Genomic DNA, 24,262 nt, shown 5'->3' with positions numbered 1-24,262 from the left:
CAGACACACACACACACACACACACACACACACGGTTAATGCAAAGTTCACTTTTTTCCCCCTTCAACAAGCTAAGCAAGAAGCAAGCTAATGAGAAAGGAAGTGGGGGCACATGTGATCTCATAAGTTTCAGGCAGCCTCTCACAGAAGGAGAATCACTGTATAAGAGTAAAGAGAATAACTACCTAGGCCAGCCATGTGTCAGTGACCTCCGCCAGCACATAAAACAGAAATCAAAGAAGCTATCAATGATTTGTTGATTGCCTACAAAGTAGCAGGCACCTTACACACATTTTCTTGATCTGGGGCTTGAACTTCTTCCTCTTCTTCAGCCAGTTGTATTGGTTTCTCCTCCAGACCCCATACAGCCATAAGTGCAAACTGGTGCAAATGTGGTGGGTGACAAGGGGCTGGGGTGGGGGTCTGGGCTACCTATTCATGCAGCTTACTTGTGCCCTCTGGTCCTATTCAGGCTCAATCTGGATGGGCCATTTCTATCTTACAATGAACAGCTGCTGAGCCTATCCAACTTTAGGACTTAGTCCAACAGAACCCAGCTCATAACAGATAGTTCTAGGTGCATGAACAGTTCATATCCTACAGTGGAGAGTTTGTTCTTTATGAGGGCAGACTAACATGCCAAGAGCTGTTTCTCGAAGGTGATATGGGAACTGACCCTTGAAAGATGAGAAGTTCATAGGTGCACAAGGTGAGGACAGAATCAGAGGCACAAAGAACGATGTTCATAGGTGCAGAGGTCCCAAACTACATGGGGAGTGGTCAACAGCCCTATGAAGCTGATGCAAAATACACAGGGCATGGGGAGGAATTTTGTAGCCCCAAATTTGCTAACTACTATGTGAAATACAAAGGGCATCAAAGAAGCTCTTTCTGCGCTCAAGCATCATGTAATTTCCTTGAGAAAAAATGTACCATTGTACAATTAAAGAAAAAAAAGTAAACAGTGAAGTGAATCATGTGTGACACCAACATTAAGGGTTATAATTGCATTTGCTTACTGCTGAGGAGAAGTGGTCTTTTTGGCTTAAGATAGCGAGGTGTTGGGGCCAGCCTGGCGGCATAGTGGTTGAGTTCTCACGCTCTGCTTCTGTGGCCTGGGGTTCATAGGGTCAAATCCTGGGCACGGGCATATGCATCGCTCATCAAGCCATGCTGTGGCAGCGTCCCACATACAAAATAGAGGAAGATGGGCACAGATGTTAGCTCAGGGCTAATCTTCCTCAGCAAAAAGAGAAGGATTGGCAACAGATATTAGCTCAGAGCCAATCTTCCTCACCAGAAAAAAAAAATAGATAGTGAAGTGTAGTGGAAAGGCAGTTAGACCTAGATTCAAGTCCTGACCCCACCGTTTCCTGATTCTGTGGCTGCCTGGAAGTCACTTGACTGCCTTGAGCTGCAGCCAGTCTCAAAGTCAATGACACATGTTTTAGACATCAGTACCTCACATCAGTACCTCAGTTCCAGGTGTGAATTTCTATTTCAGTTATTGTTATGTAACAAAGAACCCCCAAATTTAGTAGATTAAACCAAAATCGCTTTATGTGCTCATCATTCTGTGAGTTGAGTGGGTCTCACCTGGGCAATTCTTCTGCTGGTCTCCATTTGTACCCTAAAGTCGTGAAAATACATATTTTAAAGGAGACAGTCAGAGGGTGACCAGGGCTGGGACATCCAAGACAGTGCTTTGCCAACATGGCTGGTTCCTTGGAGGGAATGGATTGGAGCAGGAAGCAGCTGGGACACTGGTTTAGCTGGGCCTTTCTCTCCCTCCACATGGGCTCCGAGGTGGGTAGCCATACTTCTGACATAACCACTCAGGTCTCTCAAGAGGGCAAAAATAGAAGTTGCCAGACTTCTTAAGGCTGATGTCTAGACCTGACGCAGAATCATTTCCACCTCATTATGTTGATGAAAGCCAGTCACAAGCCCAGATTCAAGGGGAGGAAATTGTACAGACACATGACTACCAGGGTACATAGCCCATTGGGGCCGCTAACGCAACAGACTGCCACACAATACAGATTTTCTTTTGGAAAGTTTTCGAAAAAGCATTTTTTAAAAAGCCTAACTATAAAAAAGATAAGATATGGGCCGGCCCCGTGGCTTAGCGGTTAAGTGCACATGCTCCGCTACTGGCTACCCAGGTTCGGATCCCGGGCGCGCACCTACGCACCGCTTCTCTGGCCATGCTGAGGCCGCGTCCCACATACAGCAACTAGAAGGATGTGCAACTATGACATACAACTATCTACTGGGGCTTTGGGGGAAAAAAAAAGGAGGAGGATTGGTGATAGATGTTAGCTCAGAGCCGGTCTTCCTCAGCAAAAAGAGGAGGATTAGCATGGATGCTAGCTCAGGGCTGATCTTCCTCACAAAAATAAATAAATAAAACTTCATTAAAAAAAAAAGGGGGATCTATAAATACTAAACAGCTTGGCGCAGTGCAAAGACCATGGTCCTTGGAGTCAGACTGTTTCTGGCACTGTGAAGCCCTGGAGAAGTTATTTCACTTCTTTGAGCTTCATTTTTTTTTAACTGTAAACAGTGCAGACCCACCTCTGAGAGTTGTTGTGAAGATTTAAAGAGCTAACCATGAACACATTGGAATGTGGTTGGGACTTGTGGAGGTTAGTGCTGCTTATACTTTGAACTCAGACTTAAACTTGAAGAACTTCTTTTTAATAAGCTGAAAATAAAAACTCAGCTAAAATATATGATACGTAATGAGAATTCATTACAAATATCTCATAAAGTGATTCCACTTGCACCACGTCAAGCTTGAAGAAATTCACTCACCAGTGAAATACTCATTTTTAAAATGAGTTTCAAAAAGCCAAAGCAAATGAACTTGATTAGATATATGATTGGATTGAAGGTGACTGAGGCTTTAACTTATGACTACTTCAGGGAGAAGAAAATAATTCTAAGGTAGTATCGAGTTTGAAACCGCAATGGTTGGAAGTCGATGAACGAAAGGGACCAAGTTTATAAGGAAGCAACAGAACCTGAGTTTGAAATGGATTCTTCCTCCCTGGCCCTCTCTCTGCTCTGAGCTCATATACTTCCTTTTATTCTGAGGTTCTGAAACAGAAACAAAACACGGTCAGGCTCTGCAACAGCCGGAGGAGATTTTGAATTCTTTCTGAAATGGAAACTGACTTTACCTAACCATTGACTTCCTGCATGTGCTGTACCTGTTAAAGATCAAGAAACGACCTTGGAGGATTTTTAGGGCATTGAAATTACTCTGTGTGATACTATAATGGTGGACACATGTCATTATATGTTTGTCCAGAGCCGTAGATTGTACAACACCAAGAGTGAACCCTAATGTTAACTATGGACTTCAGGTGATAATGATGTGTCATTGTAGGTTCACCGATTGCAACAAATGGACCACTGGGGTGCAGGATGTCCACAGTGGGAGAGGTTGCATGTGTGTGGTGACAGGAGGTTACGGGAACTCTGTATTTTCTGCTCAATGTTGCCATGAACCTAAAATTGCTCTAAAAAATGCAGTGTATTCACTTAAAGATAAACAAAATAAAGTGAGGTGCACACACACACAAAAATAAGGAAATTGACTTTATCTAACCAGTGCACTTCCTTTGTGGGCTGTACCCATTAAAGATCGAGACATGACCTCGGTGGTATAGTCTTCAACTGCAGAATTTCCTCTTGGTGGTGGAGGTGCAAAACGTGTTACAGTCCTCTGACATGAGGTCTCCATTTATTCTGGTATCTGGAAGGTCTGTATGAACCACCTGGGGATCTTTTTAAAAATAAGGGTTCTGATTCAGTAGTTTTGGAGTTTGGTCTGAGATTCTGCATTTCTGACAAGCTCCCAAGTGATGTTTGGAGAATTTAGAGGACGCTGGGCGAACGTGCATCCCCTTCCTTGCCCGCACTACTGCCTTTGCTGCGTGCCTTTGCTGCCTGCCCAGAGACTCACCATTAAGGAATAGTTCCTTTGGATCTTGAACACATTTCTCTGCTCAGTATGATTCTCCTTTCTCTAAGTCTTATTAGTGCTTCGCTTGAGGTTCTCATGGAACTTAGCACGTTCTTTTGCTATACTTATCTGTGTATATGTCTTATTCCCCCACCCTCCCCTCTCCACCTCCACTATCCCTAACCCTAGATTAGGAGCCTCTAGAAAATGTTCTCATAGATTCCTGTGCTTTTCATTAATAGCCCTTATAACAACTCTAGTCAAATAATCACTTATGTAATTGCTTTTCTGGGTGTCTTCCCTACTAAATCAAAAAGCTCTGTGAGGCCAGGTATCCTGTCTATATTGTACAACATTGTATCCCCATCATTGCCACAGTATCTGGCACTAGTAGGTGCTCAATAAGTATTTGTTGAATAAATGAATGAATTGTCAGGTTCTTAGAAAGAGAAACTTTGTATCCCCTGAAGAACCCAGCATAGACCCCTGCACAGCATGATTCAGTAAATAATTGTTGACGTAATGACAATAATCTTAGGAACGTTCAACGACCATTTTACCATTCACTCAATTCATTCAATGGCAATCTCAAAAATAACTACTATATGCTAAGCCTGATTCTGTCATCAAAGATCTAACAGTATTTGGAGAATACTGTTTTACATTTTACAAATGTAAAAACAATTCACTTCATCAAGATGAATTTCTCTATCCTTGATTTGTTTAGTTGTTTTTCAGACCAACAGGTTCCCAAGGCCATGGTTTATGCCTTTATGAAGGTTTTTAGGTAAGGAATAGACATGTTCCAATCCACGCTCTTACGTGTCATGTTATTAACTCAGGGTGGCAGAAAGATGTGGGGAAGGAAGACTAAAGTCAAGAAACTGCTGAAAGTCATTGCAGCCAGACAACTGAGAGGTGGTGGTCTAGACTCGAGTAGCGGCAAGGGGGAAGGGGAGATGTTTAGGGAATAAACTGAATAGGACAGCAACAAAAGCAAAAATAGACAAATGAGACTATATCAAACTTTAAAACTTGTGCATCAAAGGACACAATCAACACAAGAGTAAAAAGGCAACCTACAGAATGGGAGAAAATGTTTACAAATCATATATCTGATAAGGGATTAATATCCAGGATACATAGAGAGCTTCTACAACTCAACAACAAAAAATCAAATAACCCAATCCAAAAACAGGCAAAGGACTTGAATAGACAGTTCTCCAAAGATGATATACAAATGGCCAACAAGCACATGAAAAGATGTCAATATCACTAATCATCAGAGCATCAGGGAAACACAAATCAAAACCACAATGAGGTATCACCTCATACTCATTAGGTTGCTACTATCAGGGAAAAAAAAAGAAAAGAAAAGAAAAGAACAAGTGTTGGTGAGGATGGGGAGAAATTGAAATCCTTCTGCATTGTTTGTGAGGTTGTAAAATGATACAGCCACTGTGAAAAACAGTATGTATGTCCCTCAAAAGTTAAAAATAGAACTATCATATGATTCAGCAATCCCACTTCTGGATGTATACCCACAAGAATTGAAAACAGGATCTTGAAGAGATATTTGCACACTCACATTCATAGCAGCACTATTCACAATAGTGGAAGGAGGTGGAAGCCAGGAGGTGGAAGAAACCCAAGTGTCCATCGACAGACGAATAGATAAACAAAATATGGTATATACATGCAATGGAATATTATTCAGCCTTAAAAAGGCAGAAAATCTTGTCACATGCTACAACATAGATGAACCTTGAGGACATTATCCTAAGCAAAATAAGCCAGTCATGAAAAGACAAATACTGCATGATTCCACTTATACAAGGTACCTACAGTGGTCAGAATCATACAGACAGAAAGTAGAATAATGGTTGCCAGGGGCTTGGGGAGGGAGGAATGAGAGGGAGTTGTTTAATGAGTATAGAGTTTCAGTTTCAGAAGATGAAAAAGCTGTGATCTGTTTGACAACAATGTGAATATACTTAACACTACTGAGCACTACAGTTAAAAATGGTAAATTTTGTGTTATGCATTTTTTACCACAATAAAAAAAATGAGCAGGATGCTGTGATTGATTGGATGTGATAGAACAGGGACAGGAAGACTTAAATGATATGAGTCCAGAGTTCAAGAGAAATGCCTAGGATGGAGATACAGATACAGACACAATCAGCTTGGAGAAATAGGAGTGGAAGCAATCACCCAGGGAGACTGTGTAGAGAAATGGGGAGAGAACATCCTGTTTAGAACAAAGGCTAAGGAATGTCCCCATCGAGAGAGGAAAATGAAGTAGAAATTTCAAAATAGCCTGCTGTCTTGACATGAGTACAGCCATGTTTGGCCGCTCCATCGACCTACAGCTACCAGCACAAAAAGAAATATAAAAGCTGCTTTCCGCGTGGTGGGAACCGGCCCTTCTCCCATGGAGATAGTTGCAATGTGTAAAAATTTCAAGGCCTTTCGGGCCCCACAACCTGGAGCAGACTGGCCATCTGTGCCAGGCTGGGACAATAAGCAAGGTAAACAATGCAGGTACACAACTACTGGGCTGGGACTACAGCCGGGGCGGGGGGGCGGGGGCTCAGTGCATGTACGCCACTGATAACCATTTGTGCATGGGAACACTAGGTGCTTGCTCTGTAAACTCTGTAACTGCTTATATAAACTGCTGGAAACTGAGACCCGATGAGAGCTCCACCTGTGGAAGGGACGCCTTGCCAAGGACGTGTGATTCCCGCCCAGCCGTGTCGATTGACAGGACTCTCCCGGCAGTGGGGCATGGATGTTGTGAGTAATTGATTTATTGTAAAGTAATTGATCTGATGTGTTCTCTTTTCGGTCAACCTGGTGTTTCTCTTTCCGGTTGATTTGTGTCATTTCCCTTCAGTCGATCTGGTGTTTCCCTTTCCGATCGATCTGATGGTTTTCCCTCTCATTATATAACCTATTCGAATCTGCTGCTATCTCAGCCGATGTGGATGTTTTCCCTTTCCAGTCGAGCTGGTGTTTTTTCCCTCTTATTATTTGACCTATTCGGATCTGTTTGCGAACTATTGCCTTTACTATCCTCTATATACTAAAATATACCTTCAGTCCATTTGTTTGGAATGGAAAGTTTCTTTTACGTCTCCGATCGAATCCCCGAACCTCTCATAACACCTGCAAAGAAGACTGAGAATGAGTGGTTAGAACAGGAGGAGAGAGAGAGAGTCATTATCAAGGAAGCCCTGGGAAGTGAGTGTTTCAAGGTGGAGTGAGTCCACAGTGTCAAGGGCCTGCTAAGGAGAACACCCAAGTAATGACTAAATAGTGTTCATTGGTAAACTGTATTCAGTAAACTGTACATCATCAGGGACCTTGACAAGGCTGGTTCAGAAGAAGAGGGCAGTGAGTGTCAGGATATCATGGTGGGTGAATTCTCAGAGTCTATATGTAAACGAAGGCCAGACATTCACAATCATTTACACTTGTCTAATAGAGACCTCCTTTGTGAAAAGTTATGTGTGAAGGATGCTTGAAGATTATTTGCAAAAAATCCCATTTGAGACATCTAGTCTTCAAAGCTTTAAGGTTTTTTCCTATGTATTGGAAACTTTAATTTAAACACATTTCATGGTAGTTTATCACCAAAGTAACTATATTCAAATTGGAAATTCTCTTCTATGTATAAAAGGTCTTGAACCTTTTGTTTGTCAGAAGAACCCCAGAAGACTCTATTGCCATCTCTTATCCTTTTAGGCTTAAAGGGAAATTAATAATTTAGTGATACGTGAAATTTTTTTCTAAAAATAAAGGGAGATTTTGTTCCATCAAAGTATAAACTGAGAAGTTTGAAAAACTAAATGGAGTGGAGAGACTTTCAAAGCATGTACAAAACCAAAATTAATTTAATAAGAAAATCAAGAAACTCAGACAAATCAATGCAGACAGAAAAAAATCAGAAAACTTACTGAAGTATTTTTAGGAGCATCAGCCCTTTGGGCTATAGGAGAGAACTTTTTTAAACCTTCAAAATATTGTACAATTCCTAGAGTTCCTGCCAAGATGGTAATTAGCACCAGCTTCTGGCTCCTTCCATCGAGATCAACCCTAGAGAAACTATAGAGAGAAACATCATGGATCCTGAAATAGAACAGTCTGCAAGCAACTCTGGAAGAGGCTATTTTGAACCTGCGAGTGTGTGTGTGTAGAGGGAGCTGCAGCCTGAGGCAGAGGAGCCTAGAATAACTGTAGAAGATAATCAGGAAAAAAAGAGAGAGATTGAGAGAGAGTGCGATTGAGTTCTGCTCTACCTCCTCTACCCCATCCCATACACACGACTGCCAGTGGCAATGGTGCAGGAGTCCATGGGGATAAGATCAGAGCAGCTAGGATGACGAGTTAGGAACTGTCTAATCTCAGTCAGTCATTATCCCACCCTCCCTCTTCCAAACCCTCAGAGCCAATAATTTACAATACAGGAAGTGCCTCCCCCAAACTGACTCTTTCTGGGGTGCTAAAGGTAAGCTCTGACCTGCCAAGCCACTTTGCTTGGGGAAGTGACACTTCACTGAAGTGTTTAAACACGATTTTCTGGTGTCTGGGGCTGTCAACACTAGCACTTATTTCCTCCTCTCCCTGAGTCCACCAGGCTAACATCACCTGGGCTCTGTTTTCGGCACTGCCCCGACACAGAGAATCTGGTACCTCCAGGGAAACCTGAGCTCACACACCAAATAACAGCACGTTTTTGTACCAAACTACTTCACAAGGAAATCAACATGGATTAGATATCATCAAAAGTAGAGTTATTAGAATAGCTGGACCAAGAATTTAAAACAAATGTAATAAATACACTAAAAGAGGTAGTTAGATATTAGAAATATGAAATGAGAATGAAAATAATAAGAACCAAGTGGAACCATTAGATGTGAAAAATATAATAGATAAAATGAAGAACCCAAGAGATGAGATAAATCGTAGAATGGATAAAGGTATTGATTCCTGAGTTAGATCTTTAGATCAAGGATCTCTCACAGAAAGAAGCAGGAAAGGATAAATAAATAGAAAATATAAAGGAAAGTTAAGGGATATAGAGAATAGATATAGAAGGATCATTCAGATAATATGAGTCCCAGATGGAGGAAAAAAATGTTTAAATGAAAAAGCAAGCCACTCCCCACACAATCCCACTTTTTCCTTTTCTAAAAAAAAAAGCAAGACATTAGTGGAAAAATTGGTGAAATCCCAATGAAGTCTGTAATTTAATGAATAATAGTGTGCCAATGTTAATGTTCTGTTCTTCATCATTGCACAACGGTTTATAAGATGTTCATATTCGGGGAAGCTGAGAGGGATATAAAGAGCTTTGTACTATTTTGACGACCTCTCTCTGCCTAAATTAGTTCAAAATAAAAAGGTTTTAAAAATTCAGTTATCTTCATTTGCAGATTTTCTTATTTTCTCCCATTGGTAAACCTACACTGCTAATGTTCCAATTTTTTTAAATTCTGGAAAAAATAGAAAAAAGGGGGGGGCATAGACTTATCACCCAAAGACTTAGCATTGTGATGGAATCCATCTGGTCTTTTTTTCTGAAAAAAAAAAAAATTGTTTCGCAGATCAGTAATTAAATAATACTGAACTTTTAAGGTGTTTATTTTTACTGCTTATAGAAGTAAGAGGAGACTCTAAGACACCACAGCAAAGATATCTCTGCTCTCTTTTCGCAAATTGTCCAGAAGTGAGACTGAGAAACGGAAGACCAGTGACCGCAGAAGCACTGTTTGCGAATCAGGGCTCAGGGATCCGAGAGCAGCAGAGGTGAGGACACCGAGAGATGCCCTGCGGCTACGCATCCTGGGCACAGCCAGTGAATGGATACTTCCCTGTTGGGGGGCTTACAGACCCTGAGGAGGAAAATCAACAACTGCTCATTTGGAACAACCAGACCATAGGGCGGAGGTGGGCTTTAGGAGTTTCCTCCTCCCTGGATTGACAGTGAGGATTGGAAAAGGAGACACACCATCTTTGCAATCACTCTTCAGGTCTAAAAAACATCTGTGAGTGACAAACAGCCCTGCCGCTACCTCCAATGTTCAGTCTCTGGAAAGAGCAAAGCTACACCAATCCTCAGAACAGTTAATTATAAAACCCCAAACCATGCAACGTCAATTGTGAATCAAGGAGACTTTCATGCCCCAAGCATAGCCTTGGCCCTGTTTCCACACTTTACTCCTGCAAGCAGCTCCATCCGGGAAATAGGGATCTAACCCTGCAGAAAAGCAAAACAAAAAACAAAAAAACAAAACCTGGATAAATGTGAAGGGAGAGCCCCAGACGACAGCTGAGGAGTGAGCCTATAGAGCTCCCAGTCAGGATCCAAGGGCAGAGGGCACAGAGAGAATATGTCCTGAGGATTCAAAATTGATGTTAATTGATGGTGTTGATGGTTGTTGTTTGATTAACAGCAAGTTTCCTCATACAAGACAGAGAACTTGGAGATAAACTAGCGTTAGATACATAGAAAACCAAACAAACAAAAAGTAAGATGATTACAATTCCTGAGCAAAGCAGAAAATTGTACAAGACGTGAAATGCACTCATAGTGTATTACCTAGCTCAGCTGTGAATAGAGAGTCATAACAAGGTAAACACTGAATATTGTTCTAACTCAAAATGCTGATATAACCATATTGGCAGGATGTGGGGAGGGGAGGAGGGAGGTGGGGGACAGTGTAATTGAACTAAATCTTCTGGAAGTAAATAGATGATATCTATTTAAAAACCCAAACTGCACTATTTGGAAACAGAAAGGTATATACCAAAAGAAACATCAAAGTGGTTGCCCCTGGGGAGCAGGAAGAGAGGGGGGCCAGGACACTGCTGATTTTCTACTAAGGCTGTAGAACTATCTGACTTTCAGTACTATGTGCATGTACAACTGAGTTTTCAAATTTGTAACAATTCTTATTATAATTATCTGGAAAGTAGTAGGCAGTGTGTGTGTCTCCTTTTAAGCAGCTTTTTTCCTCATATAAACTGGGTCTCGGGTACAACCTGTGTTTTGTAGTCCCATATTCCTGGCGCTCCTGTGGATATAAAATGCCACACGCTCTACAGTCCACATAATAATAATAATCCCATCCTGACCTTCTCCTTGTATATTTTAAATTTTGAGATTTTGAGGTCTGGCATTTGTTTTCTCCAAAGCAACCAATGAAACTGCAGTGCTTGGCTCTGAACATTACAGACCTGGGTGGGGGAAAAAAAAACTCAGTAAGATAAGCAGATTATGTTCCTCTGTCCATTTATGGTTGTGAAAAGCATGTATGACTCAGCATGGCAAAGCTGTCTTTCCAAATGTTATTTCTGGCAAAGGAGAATTGTATAAACACCCGGATTTCAGAGACTGTTGCTGTGTCCTGTGGAAGTAAATCACTAACTGCTAAAGTCTGTTATCCTATTGAGTTGTTTAACTAAATGATGTGCAGCTCTGATAACATTTAAATTGACAGCTTTTTTTCTGGAAGGGATATACACTTGAAATTTGCTTTTTTGAGCCAGAAGGAAGAAGAGCTCTTCCCTGTTCTCCCACATGCACGGAGATAATAAAACCTATGCTTCTGCTCAATTTCTTAAGAGTTTGAGATGTTTTGTTTCACTTAAATTAACATTGCTTACCCAGGAACTGCTGCCACGCTTGGGGGCTGACCTTCTCTACTGGCCCCAGTACGTAAAACTCTCCACCCCAAGAAACCATGGGGAATCAGTCCCCTTGTGCCAGCGGGCACACACTCCGCACTGCCACCTGCAAGTGGCACCAGTGCTGCGAGCAGCGGCTGCTCCTCCATTCTTTCCTGTGATGTCTATTACCACTTTTTTTGTTTGTTTGTTTGTTTATTGCAGTAACACCACTTTTTTTTTAACGTTGAGTTTATTTACGAAGCGTCTTTGTTGTACTGAAAGCAAAAATGGTGTTGCAACCTCAGTGTAACTGGTAGCCGTGGATAGTTATGACTCATCCACCAATCACAGCTATCCACACTACAGCAAGAACCTTACATGAAAACCTGACACCTAAAATTTGTTGGGGTGAAGTCCCCAAGCTTGGTGGAAGGCAGAATGTCACAGGAACTATGCTCTTTGGGTAGGTAGGTGTCCCAGGGCCTGCATCACAGGCACTTTTTTTGTGTGTGTGAGGAAGATCAGCACTGAGCTAACATCTGATGCCAATCCTTCTCTTTTTGCTGAGGAAGATTGGCCCTGAGCTAACATCCATGCCCATCTTCCTCTACTTTATATGGGTCGCTGCCACAGCATGGCTCTACAAGCAGTGCGTCAGTGCGCACCCAGGATCCGGGCCACAGAACCCCAGGCCCCGCAGCGGAGCGCACGCACTTAACTGCTTGCGCCACCTGGCCGGACCCCACAGGCACTGTTTTTTTAAAACAGCTACCCACTCCATATGAGCAGTCCAATTGATCCTGAACAGACTCTGAGCACCTTCCCTTCCCAGACACGAGGGGAAATCTTCAGCCCACCTCTCAGCACCCCTTGCCTCAGGCTGTGCCCTAGAGGAGTCCTTTCTACCTCCCACACCCACCACGAATAGATGGGAGAGGAAATCTCTTTTCATGCAGGCCTCAACCTCTGGGGCTGGTACCCCACAGGAGTCTAGTTGATCTTTGTGGTGGGATACAGGAGGCTCTGTGGGATAGCCCAGTGCCTGCCCACCTCATCCAATGCTGCTACTCTACAAAGACTTCCGAGACAGTGGCTCACAGGTAATCCTGCAGAACATAACCCATTGTAAAATCACCTCAGGAACATATGTGTACCGGAAACCCAAAACTCACCTACCTCACTTGGATCCCAGAACTCATAGTGGCTCATAGTGTGCCTGTTTCCTCTGAAATCTTTCATGTTTTATGTAAGATTTTACGAACCACGAAGAAACCTATTACCTTGCTGTGTAGATGGACTGGGTTTTGGACTTCATTACTAAGGGAAACAGCCCACAAACCTTGGAACCCCAAAGATCAGTGCCAGAGTGGCATATTAGCAGAACCACGTAGAAAAGGGAGATGACAGGTGTACCCTCCTCCCTGTGGCACTTGGCATTTTACTGCATCAGGAGCGTTTTCCTTATCTCCTTCTCCTTATAGGTTATAGAATCCCACTGGAGAGGACGGTGGAAGTTCTCCGTGCATCTGTAGGGCCGCAGGTGCACCTGCAGCCCCTGTTCCCGCCTCTGCCTGCTCTCAGAACCTGGAGGAGGAGGGACCTCCTGGAACTCTGCAGACCTGCGCCTGACTGAGGGTCCTTGCACCCCTCCGTGCAAAGGGGCCTTCGCTTGTCCTGCCAGGCTGCCGCCACCTCGCCTTAATCAATCGGAAGCCACCATCCTTCTTTCTGTGTACTCTGTGTTTCACCGTGCACGCCGGTGGTGACATCTGGCCTCACTCCCTCCCCACCCGTCCCCCACCCGTCCCCGGCCCGAGTCCCCCCCCAGCCCCGCCCTGAGGCCGCCACGCTCCTCCGCAGCGTGAAGAGTCTGCAGAGTCGGGAGCTGGGAAGTGGCCAAGCCTAGGCGAGAGGAGCGCGCGTCGCCGCGCCCGCCGCAACCGGTCGAGGGCTTCCCAACAGCGATTGGAAGCCGACTAGACCCCTGAGGGATGGGGAGAAGCAAAGCTTTGAGGACCTGAGCCAAGGAGCTGGGAGAACCTTCCTACCAACTTGCGGGTCCACGGCGGGCGTCTCCGGGGAGGCACCAACGCGCTCCAGCCTCCCGCCTATTTCTGCTCCTTGTACCCCGCTGGGGGACACCGCCCGGCCGGGGTGCCACACAGGTGGGGGCATCGAGCAACCACAGCATCTACTCGACCCGGGGATCCACTCCTACTTGACCCCGGGATCTACACCTGGAAGGACAACAGTGGTGATTGTCGGGGTGGACCCGGGTGCTTCCCCACATCCCGGCACCCTCCCACCCCCGGCTCTGGCGCCCTCGGGCAGGCGCCCCTGAGTCCCATACGCTCTCAATCCAGAGGGCGCTTCCAGCCGGTGGGTTCCTGACTGACTTGCCCGCTGGGGAAAGAGGGTGAGTGTGGGCGATGGGTGGAGAAGGAGGTAGGAAATCGAGCCTCCGCTTCTGCAAACGTACACGTTATTCCTTAGTGCTGAAATTCTTAAAGTGTATGTGTCTAAGGCAGAGTTTCTGAGCCCCTCCAGGGCGCTGGGATTTAGCTATAGATGGTGACAGGCGCTGGGGTTGGGATTCAGAGAAAAAATCGAGCAGATATTTTCTGGGCACTCGTGATGCCAGGCTCTGTGCCAGGGTCCCTGCCTGGACACTCCAAGAGCCCAAGAGGGCGCGAGGAGCAGGCTGCACAGAGAGCTTATCCCAACCCGCACATCCTGGGGTTCGGCTGGTACATAAGCAGCACCGTGGGGACTCCTGGGCAGTTTAGTCCAATCCCAGCTCCAACTGCTGCTCTCACGGGATGCCCTCAGGACACTCTGCCTTGGAACCTCGGTGAAAAGAAGTCTTTCCATTTGGTCACTGCCAGCTCTCCTGCCTAGAACTCAAGTTTCCTAAACACACTGAGGCCAGATGGCAGCCATTCCTTGGAGGAATTTCAAGTATAAACTGACTTTTTCACCAGTCCGCCCTTCCCCTATGTGACCTGTCAAAGTACAGATCCACAAACAGGGAAGCTCATCCTGGTATCATACTGCAACTCTACCCTAAGGAACAGGGAATGTCAAACAGATTAAAGGAAGAGGACTAATTAATATTGACTGTTCATATACTAGGAACCAGGGGCTTTAGATCCATTCTTCCATGTAATCCTCACCTTCTAAGAGAAAGACATCATTCACTTTTTAAATTATCTTTAAAAACATAGCATTATAGGGTCCGGCCTGGTGGCATAGCAGTTACGTTTGCGCTCTCTGCTTCGGCTGCCCAGGTTTGGGAGTTTGGATCTTGGGCGTGGACATATGCACTGCTCATCAAGCCACGCTGAGGCAGTGTCCCACATAGAGCAACTAGAAGGCTGTGCGACTATGACATACAACTATCTACAGGGGCTTTGGGGAGAAAAAGGGAAAAAAGGAGGAAGATTGGCAACAGATGTTAGCTTAGGGCCAATCTTCCTCAAAAAAAAAATCAAATGAAACAAAAAACAAAAATACCCCATAGCATTATACAGAAAAGTGCACAAATAATAAGTTTGATGAAAGTGAACACACCCAGACTAAAAATTAGAAGCTCTCTTTGTGCCCTTCCCCATCATTATTCACTCCCTTCTTCCTACAAGTGCAGTATCCTGACTTTTAATATCGTAGGCTAGTTTTGCCTGGTTTTGAACCTGTGTGAATGGAATAATTCACTCTGCAGTATATTCTGTTAGGTCCAGCTTCTTTCACTGACTAACATGTTTGTAAGTTACCTCCATGTTATTATGTGGAGCAATAGTTTGTTGAAGTATATTGATGTATCATTTTCTCCTATATGAATATGGAATAATTTATCCATTTTCTGTGGACATTGGGGTTATTTCCACTTGGGAACTATAATGAAAAATGTTCTTTCTCATTGTTAGACATGTTTTTTGGTGCACGTAAGTACATATTTCTGGTGGCTGTGTACCTAGGAGTTGCTGGCTATGCTTATGTTCAATTTTAGTGGCTACTACCAAACACTTTTAGGGGATACATACTGCCAAATACCTTTTACTGAGTGGTTGCAGTAATTTACATTCCCACCTACAATGTATGAGTCCAAGTTATTCCACATTCCCACCAACACTTGGTTTTGTCAGTGTTTTTAATATTAGCCATTCTGATGGGTCTCTAGTGGCATCTCATAATATTTTCCATTTTCCTGATGACTAGTAAGGTTGAGCATCTTTTCATATACTTATTGGCCTCCTTTATAAAGTGCCTGTTCAAGTAGTTTACTCCAACTTTGTTCTTCTTCAAGATAGTCATTACTTATTATTCTTGACTCTTTGCATTTTCATATACATTTTAGAAACAACTTATCAGTCCCTGTCCCCCAAAAGGCTCAAAGTGTGATTGGTATTTCACGAAATCTATATGTCAATTTGGGGAGAATTTACATCTCTATAATGTTGAGTCACTCAATCCATGAACATAGTAATATTTCTTATTATGCAGGTTTTCTTTTATTTCTCTTAATAAAAGAAAGCTTTTGATATAGAGTCCTTCAAAATCTTTCACATGATTTATTCCTAGGCGTTTTATGTGTTTAATGCTATTATAAATGGCATCATCTTTTATTTATTTATTTTTTTAGTGAGGAAGATTGGCCCTGAGCTAACATCTGTGCCAATCTTCCTCTATTTTGTATGTGGGACGCTGCCACAGCATGGCTTGATGAGCAGCGTGTAGGTCTGCACCTGGGATCCGAACCCACAAACCCTGGGCTGCCAAAGTGGAGCGTGCAAACTAAACCACTACGCCACGGGGCTGGCCCCGGCATCATCTTTTAAATTTTCATTTCTTAATTGTTTGTTACAGGTATACAGAAATACAATTTATTTTTGTAAATTGACCTTGTATCTAAATTCACTTATTAATTCTAAGAGTGTACCTGTAGATTTTTTCAGATGGTATACTTGTGCAATCCTGTTGTGCGAATAACTTGAAAGTTTTATTTCTTAGTTTTCAATCTTTATGCTTTTCATTTCCTTTTATTGCCTTATTGTACTAACTAGAATGGCAAGTAAAAAGTAAAATAGAATTGGTAAAAGCAAATATTGTTGTCTCATTCTTGATCTCATGGGGATCATTAAATATGATGTTGGCTGTAGATTTTATGTAGATAATCTTTATCACACTAAGGAAGTTTCCTATTTTTAGTTTACTAAAAATTTTATCATGAATTGTTGAATTTTATCAAATGTTTTTCTTGCATCTATTGAGATAGTCATATTATTTTTTTTCTTTACTCTGTTAGTGCAATAAATGGAAATGTGACACTAGCTAGACATATCAGAGCCATCCTTGGGAATTTTGCTGGGTTACTGAGAATTGTCCTCTCTCTTCTCTTCCATAATTATGAATTATAGCGACTGTGTAAGTCTGGAGCTTCTGGGACTATCTTTCCTACCACATGGAGAGAGCCTGCCAGAAAATAAGGTCAACCCAGAGGAAATCAAAGCCAAGATATTGTGGGGGAGGGGATGAGAAAGAGATAAAGACGCCCACACAGAAAATAACATTGGTGACAATATTTGAACCCTGGGTCTTATAATGTCAGACCTTTCCCTGGGTAGACAAGATATATGAACCAATGATTTTTTTTTCCTTAAAGTACTTTGAGTTGATTTTATTTGTATCCATCATGTCCATCTTGCTTGGAAGATTTTCCCGTGTGCCCAGGGTTAGAATCTTCCTTTCAACACCCTCCATCCCCGTTGCACTCAGGCATGCAGTAGACCTGTCCCTTTGCTTCTCAAGACACTTAAAAAGTAAATGGATGGATGGGTGTTTTGCAAATTGCAAAAGTCACGTCATACTGTTAAACATAAACTGTATTTCCATCACAGTTGAGTGATGGGAATGGGTATGGGGCTGGAACAGGGCACTGCAGCTGAAACATGCAGTTCCAGCAGCCTTGTTCAAACAGTATTTTTAGAGAGGCTATAAAAACTGGCACAGATCGACATCCAGATACAACAGCACTAACCTTTATATTCACACACCTCTTAGGTCCTACCTTACCACACAATCCATTTTCCAAAATATAAAGAACTTCAGCCCATTATCTTGGCCTTTGGAATGGGTACAGAAAGAATTATCCAACCTATCTTCCAAATCACAAATGAAAATTATTCTAGGAATTTCTGGAACATGACAGATGTAAGGAGACTGGGAGCAAGAGAGTTAATGAAACATCCAAACTTTCCTAGGGCAAAGGGGAAGAATCACAACTGAGGGAACAATTAAGTCTTTCCTTTATATGGAGACTTCACCACCACTGCCGTGATCCCTAGCTGAATTGACACCAGGAGTTCCCAGCTCAGGACTCTGCACAGCACAGGACCAGCTCCAGCAGCCCTGCAGGCCCTGTCTAAGACACTGGTTTAATGAAGCCGTAATCCATGCACTTGCTGAGACATTCCCGGGCCATCTGAACCACTGCCGCCTTCTTCTCATCCGGCTCCTGTTTGCCCACCACAGTCAGGATCTCCAGCAGCTCACTCTCTACCAGTTTCTTGGCCAGCTCAGCATCGGCCGCCAACAGGTTGTAGGCAATGACCAGGCCCCGGTGTTGGACTGACAGCCGGTCGTGCAGGCAAAGCCGCTGTAGGATCTCCAACCACTGAGTTGTCTGGAGTGGGGGAGGTGGAAAAGGAAGAATTGGAGGAATTAGTGGGGGGACGGAGAGAGGAGATTTTGGACAAGATAAACAGAAGGCATTGGCCGGGCCCAGATTTGGGACTCTGAAAGGGCAAACACATATCTCGTTATGTGTGTATGGACTCAGCACGTGCCTACTCGAGCCCCTTGGGACTAGGTGGGTGATGCCCATCTCCTTACCAGGGCCAGGGCAGGAATTGGAGAACTAGAAGGAACTTGAAATAATCCAGTCCCTTTCATTTTACAAGGGGAGGGACTGAGGTCCAGGGAGGAGAAGGAACTCAGCTATGGTCACACATCTGGAAATAGCAGAGAATAAACACCCACCCATCCATTTACTTTTTAAGTGTCTTGAGAAGCAAAGGGACAGGTCTACTGCATGCCTGAGTGCAACGGAGATGGAGGATGTTGAAAGGAGGATTCTAACCCTGGGCACACAGGCAATGCCTGCTTCTGCCAACCCAGGTGCCCTTTGTGACATGAGCTCCAGGCAGGCCCCAGGCATGCACTGCACCAGCCCTGACCTCAACTGGAATCCACAGTGGAGTCTGGAGTGTACCCTTTCCTTTCGTCCATCCCTCCTCCATCTCTCTCCTCCATTCCCAGGTGTGAGGCAGCCCAACTACTGCGCATGGGGAATACAGGACTCTAGACCATCTGGTCACTCGAGGAGAGAGATGGAGCTGAGACTAGAACCAGGAGGCTTGACTCTTACACCATTCAACAGACACACATGAGCAGCAGAGTAGAATAGTTATCAGCATGCATTCTGGAGTCAGAGAGACCAGTGTTCACGTCCCAGCTCAGCCACTTACCTACTGTCTGACCTTAGCTAAGTTGTTTAACCTCTCCAAGCCTCAGGAGCGCATCTGTCATCAGCTACGCCTACCTCTTAACACCGTGATGGTTTAACGATGTGACTGATACCTGGCAAGAGCTTAGCTTGGGGCTGACACACAGTGAGAGCTCAGCAAGTAGAAGCAAACAGGGATGATGATTTTAGGCACTAACCCAAAGCTTTCCCCTTTGCTTCCTTGTACCCGTTACCCTCAGCTTCCTCTACATGCAGTGCTCTCAGATGGGGAGATAGACACAGAGGGGAAGAAAAGGTGAATTATTGGCTTCTGAGCATCTAAGTAGACTTTTGTAAACTCCACACTGAGTCTCCTACCACAAGGAAAGAAAATGAAAGCATTTCATTTCCATCAGCTAGCTGTGGTAGGGCTGAGGGAAAGATTTAATGCTGATGGGTAAGTGATGATGGGTCCAGTGCCCATCACTCCCTGGGAGGAGTCATCGGGGGCTAAGGGAAGGGCTGATAGATCCTACGGGGATAGGATCCCGGGGCAGGAGGAACTGTGGCCTGGCTTCCCAGAGTGTATCCAAGAGATGTGAGACTGTGGAGAGGCCCAGCATCCATCATGGTCCCAGAGTTGTACAAAAGATGGGTCTGGGCAGCTTCACAGAGTCCTCGGGATGCCACTGTGGGGACAGGAATGCAGCCAAGATTTCTGAGCCCCTCAGAAAGAAGGAAGAAGTGGCCAAGAGTAGGTCAGAAATCCTGAAGGATTCTGGCTGTGTGGCCTTGGGCTAGTGACTTTTCTGTACTCAGTTTCCTCATCTGTAAAATAGGAATAATAATAATCATACGCACCTCATAGGGCTGTTGGGGGATGAAATGACTCAAGAGATCTGAACATTTAGAGGAATTCCTGCAGCACAGTAAGTGGATGAGTCACAGAGCGCCCTGCGGGCCTGTTGACAGTTGTGTGACCAGTTACTTCAGCGGAGGCTGCTTAGGGCAGGGGGTTCAAAGTGTGGCCCCCAAGCTGGAAGCACACCCCCACCCCCCATCTACTGGCTCAGAATATCTGGGGAAAGTGTTTTAACGAGCCCTCCAGGTGACTCTTACACACCTTCCAGTTCTGAGAAACTTGCCTTAAGGAAAGTGCTAAAGCCCAAGGACCAAGCAGGATGAGCTACATCCAGCAGAGAGACCCCTCCCCTGGTGCCAGGGTGGCATATGCACCCATGGCATTTAGAGAACACACACACACACACACACACACACACCCCTACCTTAAACTATCTAAAGGAGCGTGCCTTTAAAGCTGACCTGAATACATTTGAATTGAGATGTGTACATTTCTCACCATTGGTGGAAATGATGCCCCTGAACTAAGTTCAGTTCAGTGAAATGGGGAAAGGTTCATTTTGCACCCCCATGTTTGCGACTGTGTAAATATCACTCCCATTACACCTGCCGAGATGGCCCCGGTCCCACCAAAGGATCTGATCATCATGTTCACTTAAGAGAATCCACTGCCTCTTCGCCAAACCACGAGCTCCCTATGGTACCCCAACCACATCCAGGTTTCTCTCGGGGAGCTCAGGGGCTCCATGCAGTAGTTAGCGTTGTTGGTATTATTACTGTCATTATTCTTAAGTAGTGAGTTATAAGCACCAGTAAAGGGAATAGGTGAAACTACAGTGGGAGGGATCTGAGTTAGCACACTTAGGAGTCCAAATAGTGAAAGTCAGGGGCCAAAGAGTACGACTTTCCTCTCTTTAGGTGGCGGGAGCAGAGACCCAGGGCTTGGGAAGAGTTACCACGGGGCTGGTCTCCCCCAGAGGACCATACAGGGCAGTGTGGTCTGGGGGTGGGAGGTTCCCTGGAGTGCCCCCCGCCCCTGCCTGCCCCCAGGGCCCGCTCTCACCACTTGGGTCATCTTGAGGCACAGCTGCTTATGTGCTGCTGTCAGCATGGCCAGGGCCCCTGCGGCCGCATTCTGCACCTTGTCATCATCTTCCCCACAGAGCAGCACCACCAGCTTCAGCCGGTCATTCCCGTCGGCCAGGAACCTCTCCTGTACCTGTGGAAGGCAAGTACACGGCTCAGAGAAAAATGCCCCTACTTGCCCCGCCCAGAGAGGGAAAGATGCATCTGAAGCCACGTTCTCTGACCCAGGATTCCTCAGAGCTTTCCTGTGAGCAGTTCACCCATGCCACCTCCCCCAGAAAGTCCTCTCTGATTAGCTGGATGAAGGAGCTACAAAATCCTCCAGCTACAAGGTTGAAGAGAATAGGGATCCTTCATATAGCGTGTGCCACCACCTCTGTTTGCATTCAGCTATTCACACCAGGGGAAGGGCCGGCACCGGCTCCTGAAAGGCAGGTGTTGCCTGAAGAGCCGTTTTTCACTTCCCTTTTGAGTGGAATGTTTCTCCCACAACAGATGGCCCTTTAGGGTCTGCAATGAAATGACTTTGCACTCCCTGAAGGCACAGGGGCTTGGCAGGAGCAGGGACAAGTGGGTAGTTTACTTGGTATTAAAGAGCTGCTGTACCATCACTGGATAAGGGATGAGGCTTCTCAAGGATCCAAGAGCCAGGAGAAGAGCCTCCTGGGGCCCAGGGCCCTGGCATGTCTGCGAGCACAATGACCCCCCACCCCTCTGCTCTACAGTAAAATCTGGTTGTTCAAGTTTAAGGGCATTTTGTTGGGTCAGGTTTCCTGGAAGTGGAGCTCCAAAAGGGGTCAAAGGTCACAGCTGCCCAGGTTATGACCCTCCGCCTGCATCTCCCTGAAGCTGAAGCAGTGGTCCTCAGAGGTGAGAGGACGGCTGAGATGGTCAGTGGGGTCCCCTCTCACGGGGCACAGTTGTGACTGGGAAGCAGTTGCCCCAAAAGGACTACATTCCCCACCGCCACCTCTAGCACCTAGATGTGGCCATGAACTAGTTCTCATCGTGGAACACGAGCAGAAGAGATGTGTGTCACTTCCAGGCCACCGTGGTGGAGTACCGCAGGCACCTCTCCCGGGGTCTCCCCTCACCCACTATCTGAATGGAGACCACTCCCAAGGCGGCGGAGAGGGAGACAGTTCTTGATGAAAGAAGGAGACTGGATCCCCGAGTCACGTCTTGGAATTGAGCCACCTGATCCAAATGTGGGCGAGAAGTGACATGAGCGAGAAATGACTTCCATCCTGTGGACCGCTGTGTAGTGTTCTGATTTGAGTTGTTGCAGCAGCTGGTGCTCCCAGGGGGGAGGCTCCTCCCCCATTCCGCTGTCTCTCCCTGCCCCTTTCCTTGGACGCACTGTCTCTCTTCTCCCACGTGGCTGCCAGGCCCCCAGGCCAGCCCTAGCCCAGCTCCCTGATGCACCCTGTTTAGCTTTATTTCTTTTGACTTTAACAGGCTTTCATGGGTTGGATTTTCCTCCTATAACAGTGAGAAGATCCAAGACTTAAGAACTGAGGGGAAACAGAGTGGGTCTCACACCACGCCCTACATGAGGGCCCAGGAGGTCCCCTTGTCCTGGCCCTCACGTTCACAAAGGGCCTCAGATTTATAGCCTGTTGCCACCTCTGATGAGGTTTTACCTACATGCACAGCAGTACTCTGGCAGGATGGAAAGAAGACATTCATTCATCATATGGTTATAATTTATCCCATTTCTGGACCATGAAGCCATGGACATGTGCTGAATTCATTTTATTTTTATAAATCCTGTAATTATTCTGTGAAGAGCACAGTTATAGCGCATTGCAGTTTCTGTGGAAACAGTGATAGTTTACTAAATGTTAACAGGTAAAATATTCCAAAATTGTTTGTAACAATTTTGCATGTTTGCATTTCCTCATTTTTTTATATATGTGGAACTTCAATAAATGCAAGTGGCCTGGCCTCTTTTGACCTCTAAGAGACCCTGGTCTCATATCCTACTTTGCTGTGAGATTGTTTAGACCTAAATAACTTAGGGAAATGGTACCTTCTGCTTCATCCAGCCTAAGCTTTGGGGTCAAAGCCCCAGCTGGGGAGAATATTACTTGGTGTGTTTCCCTTTATCTCCTTTGTGCATATAGTCCTCTCAGGATCCCTACAGGGAGGGGGCTGTAATCTAGGAAAGATTCCTGGGTTCTCTGGCAAAATGCTACCTTAATGCCATTATAACAGCCCCCAATCTCATTCCAGGCCCTGAGCTGTGCTGCGTCTCCAAGCTTTGTCATTCCCGTCCCCATCCTGAGCCCCCTCACCTCCTTGTTCACCACCATGTTGCACATGCACTCGGTGGCTGCCTGTCGCAGCTGGTCATGATTCTCAAACATGTAGTTCTCAATGTCTGGCAAGGCCTTCTCCTTAAAGATCTTCTGCCTAGGGTGCGAGGGGTGGAGGAAGAGAAGCCACTGAGTCCTCTGTAGTGAGCATTTGGGTTTTTCGGCCACCTAGGGGCCATTCCACCATCCCAGTGGTGGATGTGGGAGGATGGTCCCTCCCACATCCTCAGCAAGCATGGTTTGGATGGCACTGACCCCGCCCCCAGCTCCCAAAGGGGCACCAATGGGCATGAACTAAATGACATAGTACAGCATCCTGGCTGTGGTGATGAGGTCTGGGATGAACATGTCACTCAGCTAGAGATTCTTTTGTATTATTGCTGGGGAAGAGAAATTCTCTTTCTCTCTTTCCTGCTGGATATGAAGCCAAGAAGATGTGAGGTCTGGAGCAACCCTTGTGATCATAAGAGAGGGGAAAAGCCCATCTGAGAATTAAGACAACACAGACAAGAGAGGTAGAGAGAATTAGGACCTGGGACATCTCTGTAACCCCTGCATCAAGCCTCACCTGAATCTTGACTACCCCAGACTTTTCATTTACATCAGTCATTAAATTTTCTTTATGCTTAAACCAGTTGGAGCTGAGTTTTCTGCCACTTGCAACCAAAAGAATCCCAACCTAGGGGGCCGGCCAGCTCAGTGGCATAGTGGTTAACTTCTGTGTGCTCCGCTTTGGTGGCCCGGGGTTCACAGGTTCAGATCCTGGGTGCCGACCTACACCACTCAACAAGTCATGCTGTGGTGGCATCCCACATACAAAATAGAGGAGGACTGGCACAGATGTTA

At 45.2% G+C, this 24,262-nt stretch overlaps 1 protein-coding gene across 1 annotated transcript in view; it reads right to left on the bottom strand.

The window, feature by feature from the left end:
• Window positions 1–17,669: 17,669 nt before the first annotated feature.
• The window catches only part of UNC45B (unc-45 myosin chaperone B), a 29,751-nt gene continuing 23,158 nt past the window's right edge, over window positions 17,670–24,262 (bottom strand). Inside the window, 4 exon segments of the mRNA XM_014796393.2 lie at window positions 17,670–18,059; window positions 18,062–18,329; window positions 21,076–21,231; window positions 23,396–23,513. Of these exon segments, the coding sequence (XP_014651879.2) occupies window positions 17,941–18,059; window positions 18,062–18,329; window positions 21,076–21,231; window positions 23,396–23,513 (661 nt within the window). The 3' untranslated portion in view covers window positions 17,670–17,940.

This window comes from Ceratotherium simum, chromosome 16, assembly GCF_057802395.1.
Source record: "Ceratotherium simum simum isolate JZ-2026a chromosome 16, ASM5780239v1, whole genome shotgun sequence".
NCBI classification, from domain to species: domain Eukaryota; kingdom Metazoa; phylum Chordata; class Mammalia; order Perissodactyla; family Rhinocerotidae; genus Ceratotherium; species Ceratotherium simum.
This window is presented reverse-complemented; position numbering and strand designations above follow the sequence as displayed.